Source organism: Xenia sp. Carnegie-2017, unplaced genomic scaffold (genome assembly GCF_021976095.1).
Source record: "Xenia sp. Carnegie-2017 unplaced genomic scaffold, XeniaSp_v1 HiC_scaffold_14, whole genome shotgun sequence".
NCBI classification, from domain to species: domain Eukaryota; kingdom Metazoa; phylum Cnidaria; class Anthozoa; order Malacalcyonacea; family Xeniidae; genus Xenia; species Xenia sp. Carnegie-2017.
The window spans coordinates 790,623-802,876 of NW_025813447.1; the positions used below are offsets into that span (position 1 = coordinate 790,623).

Below are 12,254 nucleotides of genomic sequence, written 5' to 3' on the forward strand. Positions count from 1 at the left end.
AGGTATTATAATTTTCTGCATAAATATTTGAACACACTGAATTTTAGTGTTGTTCTGCCATATAAAGATGGCAATGAGGTCAACTTATAGAGTTAAATATTTTAATAAGTTTACTGACAGTTAGTTAATAACGCTATATCAGTGCGTTGTACTAGAAATATTATATACCACTAATACAACAGTTATGGCCTGCCACTTCATCCTTGAAATGAATAAATTCTATAAAACATGACAGACGTATTAATTTGACTACATTACGAAATAACTAATTCAAAACAGTGTGCTTAAATACTTTCATCTGTTAATATTCATTCTCCATTAGAAAAAGTCTTGAGCCTGTTTCAAACATTGAACTTAACAGTTTGGGGCATGTAAAGTTTGACGTTTGAAACAGGCGTTAAAAACCCTCTCTTATTGTTTAAGTTTGCGTTTTCTCTCAGTTTTAATCTAGCGAAATGAAAATCAAGCATTTGAAAATAATCCATTTATTAACGCCTCATAACATGGCACATGACACCATCGCGAGGTTTAATAGTAAGTTTAGCTTCCATTCTGTCTGTCTGTCCTGGTAACAGTTGAAATTTGAACTTTCTCAAAATTCGAACCATAAAAACCTTGATTTCAAACTTAGCAAACATTCGTCCAATACAATCACGTCGACCAAGGGAAAATGGAAAATGTGTTGTGGTGAAATTTGGAATATGATCAACATTTTCAAACCTCTCCGGATCAAATTTTTTTAGGATTTTCCCAAATTTCTGGATCCATTGCAAAGAAAAGCTGATTACTAACAACACTCACACCAGAAGGAATGTTCAAACCACCAACTTCTAAAGATTTTAACAATACTCTAGTTGGTGCAATTGCAACAGGATGTTTTCGCAATCCTTCTTCCATAACCTTGTTGAAATATTTTAAATTTCCCAGATCTTCAAACTCCATGTGTTCACGATCACCAAGCACCTCATTAGCTTCGTTAAGGATCTTCTCTTCAATATGAGGATGAGTGAGAATTTCATAGAGCAAAAATGATAATGAATTTGAAGTAGTTTCCTGTCCAGCAACAAATATGGTTAAGAATTGGTCAATTATTTCATCCATTGTTAACCTACCATCTTTGATTAAAGAAGTCAACAAATCATTAGGAACATCTTTATTATTTGCAATTTCATTCATACGCTTTTCAACATTCTGAGAAGCAAAATTTCGCAGGAATCGAACAGCTTCAATTTGACTTTTCTTTTTCTCATTTTGTAGGAAGCTCCACTGAAACATTGTCAATAGTGTTGAACTCAAAGGAATTTCAAAATTATCTTCAACACCTTCCATTGCAAGACGAATTGCACATGGAAACTTTGAGTTTGGATTTTCAATAACTTGTGTATCAATATTAAATGATACTTGACTGATAGCTTCACATGTTGCTTTACCAAATTCAACCATCATACTTATTGGTTTCTGTTCTTTAACAATCCTGTCCATTCTGACCAGAAAACGATCACAAACATTGTTGAAATTTTTCATAAAATCACGAAGAGATTTTCGATAAAATGTTGGATTCATGATATGTCGATGTATTTGCCAAGATTTTTCATCAGTGTTTGTAACTAATCCATATCCTAAATAGCGTTCACCATAGACAAATCCAAGTTTATCATAAACGAAACGAGGTTTCATTAAATGTTTATGGTTATTTATAAAAACATGTCTTACATAACTAGAATCTGCCAGACATACCATGGGTCGATGTGCCAAAACCAACAGAAATATTTTACCGTACTCAAGTCTTTTCTCCAGAAAAAATTCGTCATTAATTCGTCCTGTTCTTGCTTTGTATTTCCAAATATCTGGCAGATGACCAAGAAAGAAACTTGAACGAGGTGGTCCTGGTATATGAGCAGTAATCCAATGTATGTAGATCAAAAATGCGATAATATAGAGTGACAAAGTACAAAAGATGGTCAAAACTGCGAGTAAAATATACAATATTAGTGAAAGCATTTTAATGCTTTAAAGCATGGAAATTCGAAAATCAAAGTGTCAAACAGAGCTTGGTCAGCCCCCACAAAATGTAAATTTAAAATTATTTGTTCACATGATCAAGATGAACATTGACTCTCAAAAAACAGGAAGTTGGAAAATGATAATTTTCTGCATAAATATTTGAATACACTGAATTTTAGTGTTGTTCTGCCATATAAAGATGGCAATGAGGTCAACTTATAGAGTTAAATATTTTAATAAGTTTACTGACAGTTAGTTAATAACGCTATATCAGTGCGTTGTACTAGAAATATTATATACCACTAATACAACAGTTATGGCCTGCCACTTCATCCTTGAAATGAATAAATTCTATAAAACATGACAGAAGTATTAATTTGACTACATTACGAAATAACTAATTCAAAACAGTGTGCTTAAATACTTTCATCTGTTAATATTCATTCTCCATTAGAAAAAGTCTTGAGCCTGTTTCAAACATTGAACTTAACAGTTTGGGGCATGTAAAGTTTGACGTTTGAAACAGGCGTTAAAAACCCTCTCTTATTGTTTAAGTTTGCGTTTTCTCTCAGTTTTAATCTAGCGAAATGAAAATCAAGCATTTGAAAATAATCCATTTATTAACGCCTCATAACATGGCACATGACACCATCGCGAGGTTTAATTGTTAGTTTAGCTTCCATTCTTTCAGTCTGTCCTGGTAACAGTTGAAATTTGAACTTTCTCAAAACTCGAACCATAAAAACTTTGATTTCAAACTTAGCAAACATTCGTCCAATACAATCACGTCGACCAATGGAAAATGGAAAATGTGTTGTGGTGAAATTTCGAATGTGATCGACATTTTCAAACCTTTCAGGATCAAATATTTCAGGATTTGGCCAAATTTCGGGATCTGTTGAAAAAAATAATTGACTAGTGTCAATACCCACACCAGAGGGAATTTTGAAACCATTCACTTCCAAGGTCTTAGACAATATTCTTGACGGTGCAATTATAGCAGGATGTCTACGAAGTCCTTCTTCCATGACCTTGTTAAAATAGTTAAACTTTGCCAGATCTTCAAACTCCATGTGTTCACGATCACCAAGCACTTCATTAGCTTCATTAAGGATCTTCTCTTCAATATGTGGATGATTGAGAATTTCATAGAGCAAAAATGATAATGAATTTGAAGTAGTTTCCTGTCCAGCAACAAATATAGTTAAGAATTCGTCAACTATTTCATCCATTGTTAACCTACCATCTTTGATTAAAGAAGTCAACAAATCATTAGGAACATCCTTATTCTTTTCTAAGTCGTCCATACGCTTTTCAACATTCTGAGAAGCAAAATTTCGTACAAATTGAACAGCTTCAATTTGTCTTTTCTTTTTCTCATTTTGTAGGAAACTACACTGAAACATAGTCAATAGAGTTGAACTCAGAAAAGAATTAAGATTATCTTCAACACCTTCCATTGCAAGACGAATTGCACTGGGAAACTTTGAGTTTGGATTTTCAATAACTTGTGTATCAATATTAAATGATACTTGACTGATAGCTTCACATGTTGCTTTACCAAATTCAACCAACATACTTATCGCTTTCTGTTCTTTAACAATTGCGTCCATTCTGACCAGAAAACGATCACAAACATTGTTGAAATTTTTCATAAAATTACGAAGAGATTTTCGATGAAATGTTGGATTCATGATATGTCGATGAACTTGCCAAGATTTTTCATCCGTGTTATTCGCTAATCCGTATCCCGCATAGCGCTCACCATAGACGAACCCAATTTTATCATAAATGAATCGATCTTTTACCAAATGTTTGTGGTTTTTTATAAAAATTTCTCTTACATATCTTGAATCTGCCAAACATACGTAAGGTCGATGAGCGAAAAATATCAAAAATATTTTACCGTATTCAAATCTCTTCTCAAGCACAAACTCCACCATAGTTCGTCCTGTTCTTGCTTTGTACTTCCAAATATCTGGCAGATGACCAAGAAAGAAGCTTGAACGAGGTGGTCCTGGTATATGAGCAGTAATCCAATGTATGTAGATCAAATATACGATAATATAGAGTGATAAAGTACAAAAGATGGTCAAAACTGCGAGTGAAATGTAGAATATTATTGAAAGCATTTTAATGTTTTAAAAGAAAACCATTTATCAAGAAACTATTTTGATTTCTTGAACAACCAGAACGGAATAACAAAAATACATGTTATGTTTCTCAAACAACATGTGAATTTACCTCAGGAAAGAATATTGAATTTCATTAGTTCGTTACACAATAATTTCATCGAACGATATCACATGTAATGCCTGAATGAGCTGCAACGTGATAAAGCTCACACAACACATTCAAAGGAACGATAATGTTTTAACAGGATATGTACGATTTCAATACAGATGATGTCTTGAAAGTGTTGAATATTATTTTTCAAACGTGTAGTTTAAGTTATAAATAGTAAAAAAATTGTAATCACAAGCATTACGTATGATATCTAGAAGTGCAATACATAGCTACTTGAGAGAGTGGAGAGTAGCGAGCTTGTGGGGACAATTGATAATCTAGGTATAACAAAATGACAGAACAGCCAACCAAAACTCAATAATCATACAGTATATAGCAGCAATGTCACACTCAAAATGGGTTACAACCATTACATAAACAAATATCACAAACTCATCTGTCAAAAGAAAGAGAAGAAACCAACGAGTTAAGCACGTGGAAGCTTTATGGGTAATACATGGTAATAAGAGCGGAGAGTTGATTGAAACAAAGAGAAGCACGCGGTGGATATTGGAACTTACGTACATCGCTCAAACATAGCATTACATTCGTGGTAAATGGACATAAATACATTATTTTTTGAAAATTGGAAACTATAAACAAGAGCAATTACACAAACTTTAAAAAATGCAAGAATCGAGAAAAAGAGGTCAGACGAAAACAACAATTGATTCTTGGAAAAAGTGAAACAAACAAAGTTAGAACTTCAACTACTTATTTATTCATTTATACATAAATAAATAAATAATGTGTAAATTACAAAGAAAAGTTACGGCTTTGGTAAAGAACTAAAATGAAAATAGAATTCGTGATGGGTATGTCTAAGTTATTTTCTTTCGTAGAGGCATAATTAAATCTTTATATATATTGAAACTTTTACTTTGTACTTAGCTTTGATTTGGTTGTATTTCAGTGCTTAATTACTATTTAGCTAAAAATACGCAGTGGAGATAGAAGAAAGATTTCTTTCATGCAGGAGTAGTTCAACAAAAACTTTTAGCCACAGTTGAACATCGTACGATAATCGGAAAGTTGAACGACAAATGAAAACTGTAAAAAATAAACTAAGCATAAACACAAACCTCATGAAAATGTTCCTGTCTTTCCTTTTTGCACAATGGATCTGCGGTGTTTTCTGAATGACTCAAGTTTCGTTCTGCAGCTCTGCTACCACGCAGTTTCATAACTGTAATGTCAGTATCTTGGGATTTTTTACACCATGTGAAACTTTTCCGGTCCAAATATCTCTAAAAAAGAAAACTGAAGTAGCTATTTAGTCAAGACAAACGTGACGATTATGACATAAAACGTCAATTTAATTTCATTCACACAACTGACACAAGACAGTTTTTGTTCGCATTATAAAGATAAAGCAAAGTTTAGTTATATCATATTAATCCAGTGATACTATAATGAATACTGGAGAGGAGAAGAAAGAGACAATGGAACACCAAGGTTTTCCTCAATAGCAGTCTGAGCAACAACAACGCATTTTTTAAGCTTTAAAAATATATCATGGTAGAGTGTTACATTGTTTAACGTCTTGAATGAGATATAATAATTTAAAGTAAATGGTTTGAACCCTGGAGAGTCCTTCTCAGGACTATACCAACCTGGACGATCTACATTTACAAACATATATAATAATTTAACTATGAACTAAAGGTTGTCAACAAAATCATCATCGCATTGATGAATGAAATGGAAGATGGGAAACAGTGCATTCAAAAGATCATACTTATTGATTAGATTTTCAATAACTTGTGTATCAATATTAAATGATACTTGACTGATAGATTCACATGTTGCTTTACCAAATTCAACCAACATACTTATTGGTTTCTGTTCTTTAACAATTGCGTCCATTCTGACTAAAAAACGATCACAAACATTGTTGAAATTTTTCATAAAATCACGAAGAGATTTTCGATGAAATGTTGGATTCATAATATGTCGATGTATTTGCCAAGATTTTTCATCAGTGTTTGTAACCAATCCATATCCCGCATAGCGCTCACCATAGACGAAGCCAAGTTTATCATAAACGAAACGAGGTTTCATTAAATGTTTATGGTTATTTATGAAAATATGTTTTGAATAGGCCAAATGTGCTAAAAATACCACGGGTTGATGAGCCAAAAACAACACAAATATTTTACCGTATTCAAATCTCTTCTCAAGCACAAACTCAATCAAAATTCGTCCTGTTCTTGCTTTGTATTTCCAAATATCTGGCAGATGACCAAGAAAGAAACTTGAACGAGGTGGTCCTGGTATATGAGCAGTAATCCAATGTATGTAGATCAAATATATAATAATATAGAGTGACAAAGTACAAAAGATCGTCAATACTGCGAGTAAAATATACAATATTATTGAAAGCATTTTGATGTTTTAAATGAAAACTATTTATCAAGAAACTATTTTAAAAATAGAGCAAGCAAAATCTACTAAAGTTTTGATTCCTTTAACCACTAGAACAGAATAACAAGCATACAAAAATGTAAACATGTGATCATGACTGATAACCTCATGTCTCTCAGAGACAATATTGAATTTCAATTGTTCGTCACACAAATATTTATCGAATGGTATCAAATGAATAAACTACATTGTGATGAAGTTCATAAAACTCAACACTATTCACGATGTATCTTCGACGATTTAAATAAAAATGATGTCGTGAATGTTTCAAAACAAGTGTGTTATTTTTCTTGAATGTCAAGTTAAGTTTATAAAATCGTTTAACATCTTTGATAAGTTGTTTCCTAAAGAGGCTCAGTGGCTCACACAATAATCGGTAATCAAAAGCGTTAATAAACTACGGGGCAAAGAGGTACATGGTTATGAATGCTGTAAACTGGCCGATGAATATCTACCAACATGTGAACTTCCTTCATACCATCGTTTCCCCACTCTATTGAGTCTATTCTATATAATCGCTATGCTTTTGATACCATGCAGATACAGACGACAGAGTACGGCGTACCGGATACGAAAGAGCAATCCAGAAAAGCTCATACAGCAGCCTCGTACCCTGGCGCTTCACATGGTGTGCGTGAGCATGGCGCATTTGCGTGGCTGTAACAAGCCGATTACGTGTGGAAGCTTCCCAGCGATTTTCCCATTTTTTGCTCGCGCGTTTCGTCCCGCGCAAGTAAGCAATGTGACATTCAAAGCGCCTGGGTACGAGGCTCCTGATATAGCACTTTCACACTAACTACGTTTAATTTCTTGGTGCTTTACTAGTGCCAAACTTCTCCGCGTCGCTCCACACACAATCCAAGCAAAAAATCACGCGGTCAATGAGAGCCATTCAGCAAACGGCGAAAATTTAAGAATTTCCTAGTGGCGTATTTGACTATCGTGGTGCATAGTTAATCTGTTCGGAGTAAAATTTTTCGATTACTTTCTAATTTTGCAACGATGATCGCGTTGGGTAAATCAAGGGAAATGTAGTTGTCTAAACTTGCTTCCTTATTCAAAGATTTCAGTTCATGAAAATGTTGGTGAATTTTCATCTTTGAAATCTTTGAAAAATATCTCAAACGGAGCGAATGCTCTAAAGACTAAAAACAGTTAATTAACCTTTACTCGGAGACAAACGATTAAATATTCCGGGACACTACTTTAAACACAAAACAACCTTTCAACTGCTTCCATGGATATTTTAAATACCAATATCTGATGAAAATATTATGGATTACATGAAATACTCAAAGTACCATCCTTTACAAGCTCCAAAATGCTTGATGTTTTAAGGTCGTCAAGTCGGATTTGTTTTCCAGCCTTTTCACACCTAGCAAAAAAATACATAAATCATCAACTTTAAACATTTCGCCTCTCTATACAATCCACGATAAATTTCTCAACAAAAATATTTATTCTACAATTGACTTTGCTACAAACAAGTTATTGACACGATTTAAAACGCACCATAAATTTGACGCAACTAAACGCTGAACGGCGTCTTTGGCAGAATTTTTAATATCTTCAGCTGTTGTAGACTGTTTAATCCTCACTTGCGTCGTAATGGTTAAGTTCAGCGAAACTTCTTTTTCCTAAATAATGAAACGGTTCCTGTAGCTCAACTACATAGTAATTTCTTAAAGTTCAAAGATACAGTAAAAAATGCTTACACTAAGTATACAACATACCTCTTTTGGAAGATTTTCTTTTCGATGATATCGGGGAGATCTAGGTACAGTTGGGGAGTTTTGAGGTAGTTTCGGAATCTTAACTGGTCTCTGTGGAGGATCAGGTGGAGCAGATTTTGCTCGACTTCGTTCAGTTGTATTCTTGCGTTGAGCACGAGGTAAAGGGGGTGGTTTCATGGTTGTTACAACCTTTGGTGGAGGAGCAGGTCGTCGGGGTGCCTTTCGATCGGAATATACCGTGAGACGTCGTGAATCACCGACAACATCACGTACTGCTGCTACTGCGTAAGGAGTTACTTCCGGAATATCAGGCACTTCCTCATATTCATTATCATCATCGTCAGTTGTGTCAATTTCAACGTTTTTTTTTACTTCTGATATTCTCTTACCTAAAACAGGCGATTCTTTTGAATTACGATTGCTAGAAAGCAGATTTTCAAGAGAATTTTTCCGTCGAAATTTTGGAGGTCCTGCATGAAGCTTTGGCTCAGCTTTTGGCGAAGATTTAGAAGGTCTCCCAAGTTTTCCTGGATCAAGCGACTTTGGTCTTTCTTTCGGGGCAGACATGGCAAAGCCATTAACATAGACGTGTCCATTGTTTTGATTTTTATTTGGCGTTGCAGATTTCAGATCCGAGGGTGTCTTTTGATCTGATTTTATTGGAGGCTGGACTCTTCGTAAAGATAATCTAGCTTCTTTTTTTCTTAAATCTTTAAGAAGAGCTTCACGAGAAGTTACATCCTTGAAGAAAAAAATAAACAAACTTTGACATGTTGTGTTTTAAAGAAACAGATGACAATACAAAATTTACAAACAAACGAAAACAACATTTTCATTTCTTTCAATCAATGTATGTTAAATACCTCAGTGCCGTTGTCGTGTCTTTCGACGTAAGAGCCTGGGACCAAGCCTCGCTAAAGAACAAAATATCAATCATCAATCTCAGCGCAGGCACCATTACCAATGCAGTTGTGTAGGCAGCATTTATGAAGGGGGGCGGGCAAGTCATTAAAGACACGCCGAAACATACAACTTATATAGATGTTAATTTAAAATTGTCGAGAAAAAGGGGATGCAATCAGGGGCAAAACTAGAACGCTAATTGGAGAGTGAATATTCATACAATAAGCTCTGCCCTGCTGATTTCTTTTGAAGTTAAAATCGCTAACAAAGAAAATCAGTAGGAAGAACTGAATATAGGAATATTCATCCTCCCCCCCTCCTCCCAATTAGCGTTCTAATTTTGCCCCAGGGTGCACTTGCCCCCTTGCCCTCCCTCGACTAAAACTCAGTAATGACATAGTGTTATTTACTAGATTGCAAGAAAAGGATAAAAAATCCTACCTACCTTTCGTGAATCATTGGTGATCATTGTAAACCATCCATCGTCCGCAGTTTCCACAATTCGGATGATTTCACCGGCCTTGACCGACACTTCGTGTTCATTTTGTGCTATGAAGTCGTACAATACTCGGTAGAGTTCGCCAATCTCCGTCACTTTCGTTGGCAACGTTGGTGATCCTTTCGGTGTTACACGTCCGCGCTATGCGTGAAAAGCATGGTGAAAAAAGATTTGAAATGGTGAAAAACCAGTTATGAATACTGGAAAACAGGTACGCAAACAAGTTTTCAGTAACTAAAAACGGGTAAAAACCGGTAGTAGTTATAGGCAAAAACAAGTTAAACAGGTTTCACGAGGTTCCTTCTTCAAATTTGTTGTTTTGAATGTGTTTTTACCACGTCAATTACAAGCTTGGTTTTCATCAAAAATTATAAAATAACCATAACATAACGCGTGCGCTGATTGGTCAATGGGTGAGTTTGCATCAGCCCGCGTAAACCGATCTAAGTTCAACCAATCAAATCAATCAAATAGAATTTTAAAATCAATCATGAATATATGCTGAAGGAAAAATCAAAGGATTTGTTTGGGAAGGTGCATATCCTCAACCTTTGGTCTCGGGCTTGCACTGATCTGCTTTTGCGTTCTCTAAAAGGTCTCATTGGTTTACATAAGCCTGTGCAAACACAGTAAACATCTTTTATTTTAAAGAAATCACTCTGTAATGTCATGTCCTCGTGTTTTCAATCACAAACATTTCTTTCTAACATCTTTATTACCAATGCTAAAGGAGATTCCATTTTCTCATAATTGTCGAAGTCAACAACAACCTGTTTCAAGAAAATTGTAAACAGATATTGATTCTCCAAGTCTCGAAGTAACAAACCCAATTTTCAATGGCAATGTGAAACATTACCTGCGATTTTCCAAGATAATCCCGCTTTTCTAAGTTTGCAGTTTTTGATTTTGGAGGTTGAAAAATGGCATCCATCACAATAAATTCAAGTGCTTGGCCATTCTATGAAAAAACTGTTGATGTTGAAAAAAGCTGGTAATCCTAGATGCGAACCTTTGAGTGGGAACAAATATGAGATAACTTTAGATGCACTAAACAAATGATGTACATAATGACAAAGAATTTTAGTAATAGATGCAACATGGACGTTAACCTAGTGGTTGGAATCACTACAATATCTCAGTACCTTTAAGTTTGTTAAACTAATATCTACAATGTTATGCCGTGGTTCAACCTTGCATTGCAAAGCAAGTAAAAGATCTTCAACAGCACTGTCCTCATATCCAAGACTTGAGAGGCAAACAGCTCGATTCAAAAGAACCTATAGGTGGAAAGATAAGATGAGATATGTATAACTGGCATTATCTGTAACCTTTTATACATTGAAAAAAATGTTTCACCTCACACTTGTAAAGTTTATATCTTAAGCCAAGTTGTCTGTAGTCAATAAATTTGCCATCTCTTAGCTTCCTCAATGTTTCATTAAAATTCACTAATGCATCTGCATAACTAAAACAGGTAGGACAAATACAGACATCTCATGAAATAAATAGTTTAGAGCAAGCCCTTTGATACCTGGTACACATAAGATTGACAACTCCCAACATAAAATGTCCTATAGCCATGTGAGCATCTTTCTTTATGACATCTTGAAATGACTAATGAAAGAGAAACTTTGTGTAATTAAAAACAAGGGCAAAGAGTGTTTTTAACTCGTGTAAGTGCTATTTGAAAAAGCATGTCTCTTCCTAAAGAGCAACACTTTGTACCGTAGATCATCTAGTTGGCATGATTGATTTGAAAATTGACAAATTCTTTGGCATATGAACTTACCAATAAAGCTGCTTGTAAATCACAAAGTGATATGTATGTCCGACCAATGTTGAATAAAATTTTTGCTGTTGAATCGTTCATTTCTCTGAATCTACTCAACGATGTTTCGAAGTCGCCTGAATTGTATGATTCCACGGCCTCTTTCCATTTTTGTAAGTTTTGAACTAGCGTCATTATGATATTTTACAATCTTATTTTATACAATGATCGTGCCACAGGAATTTCGTAATCTCAGAATTGTCTTGATTAAAATTCGATGGTGAAATATGACACCTTTAAACATTCACCATCCACTCAAAATAAATGGATTATATATAAAGATAAGCTCTGATGACAACCAAAGACCAAACGGCACGCACGTTCTCACGATTTCAAGAATTCAAAGATTTTTACAAATAAAAGTTGGTACGAAAGACATATTACCATATTGACATTGTTCCACCCAAGGGCGGATTTATAATATAAAGACTCTTGACACAGTTACGTCGACTCTCCAGCTGGTCGAAATTTTAAAACATTTCCTTATTTATAATAATCAAAATAATTTTAAGGAGAAGCCAAAACTTCACGCATGGTGAAGCAGTTCTCGGACTTGAACTGCTATAGCTATACTACA

At 34.6% G+C, this 12,254-nt stretch overlaps 2 protein-coding genes and 1 pseudogene across 3 annotated transcripts; all 3 read right to left on the minus strand.

Annotated features, from left to right (window-relative positions):
- Positions 1-87: 87 nt before the first annotated feature.
- On the minus strand, positions 88-2,028 carry LOC124434676 (annotated as a pseudogene).
- A 195-nt stretch (positions 2,029-2,223) lies between these two features.
- LOC124434668 (cholesterol 24-hydroxylase-like) lies at positions 2,224-5,922 on the minus strand. Of its 2 annotated transcripts, none has more exons than XM_046984551.1 (2): positions 5,373-5,922; positions 2,224-3,982 (listed from the first exon to the last, which is right to left on the minus strand). In XM_046984551.1, the coding sequence occupies exon 2, from the start codon at positions 3,945-3,947 to the stop codon at positions 2,625-2,627; it is 1,323 nt and encodes a 440-aa protein (XP_046840507.1). In that variant the 5' UTR covers positions 3,948-3,982; positions 5,373-5,922; the 3' UTR covers positions 2,224-2,624. The 2 variants fall into 2 exon arrangements, with proteins under 2 accessions (XP_046840507.1, XP_046840506.1); XM_046984550.1 differs by having other exon boundaries at positions 2,224-4,021.
- A 2,015-nt stretch (positions 5,923-7,937) lies between these two features.
- On the minus strand, positions 7,938-12,192 carry LOC124434664 (neutrophil cytosol factor 2-like). The gene is made up of 11 exons (XM_046984547.1): positions 11,639-12,192; positions 11,381-11,463; positions 11,206-11,314; positions 10,992-11,126; positions 10,706-10,807; positions 10,569-10,619; positions 9,796-9,990; positions 9,311-9,361; positions 8,448-9,188; positions 8,227-8,351; positions 7,938-8,089 (listed from the first exon to the last, which is right to left on the minus strand). The coding sequence occupies exons 1-11, from the start codon at positions 11,810-11,812 to the stop codon at positions 7,987-7,989; spliced, it is 1,869 nt and encodes a 622-aa protein (XP_046840503.1). The 5' UTR covers positions 11,813-12,192; the 3' UTR covers positions 7,938-7,986.
- Positions 12,193-12,254: the final 62 nt, after the last annotated feature.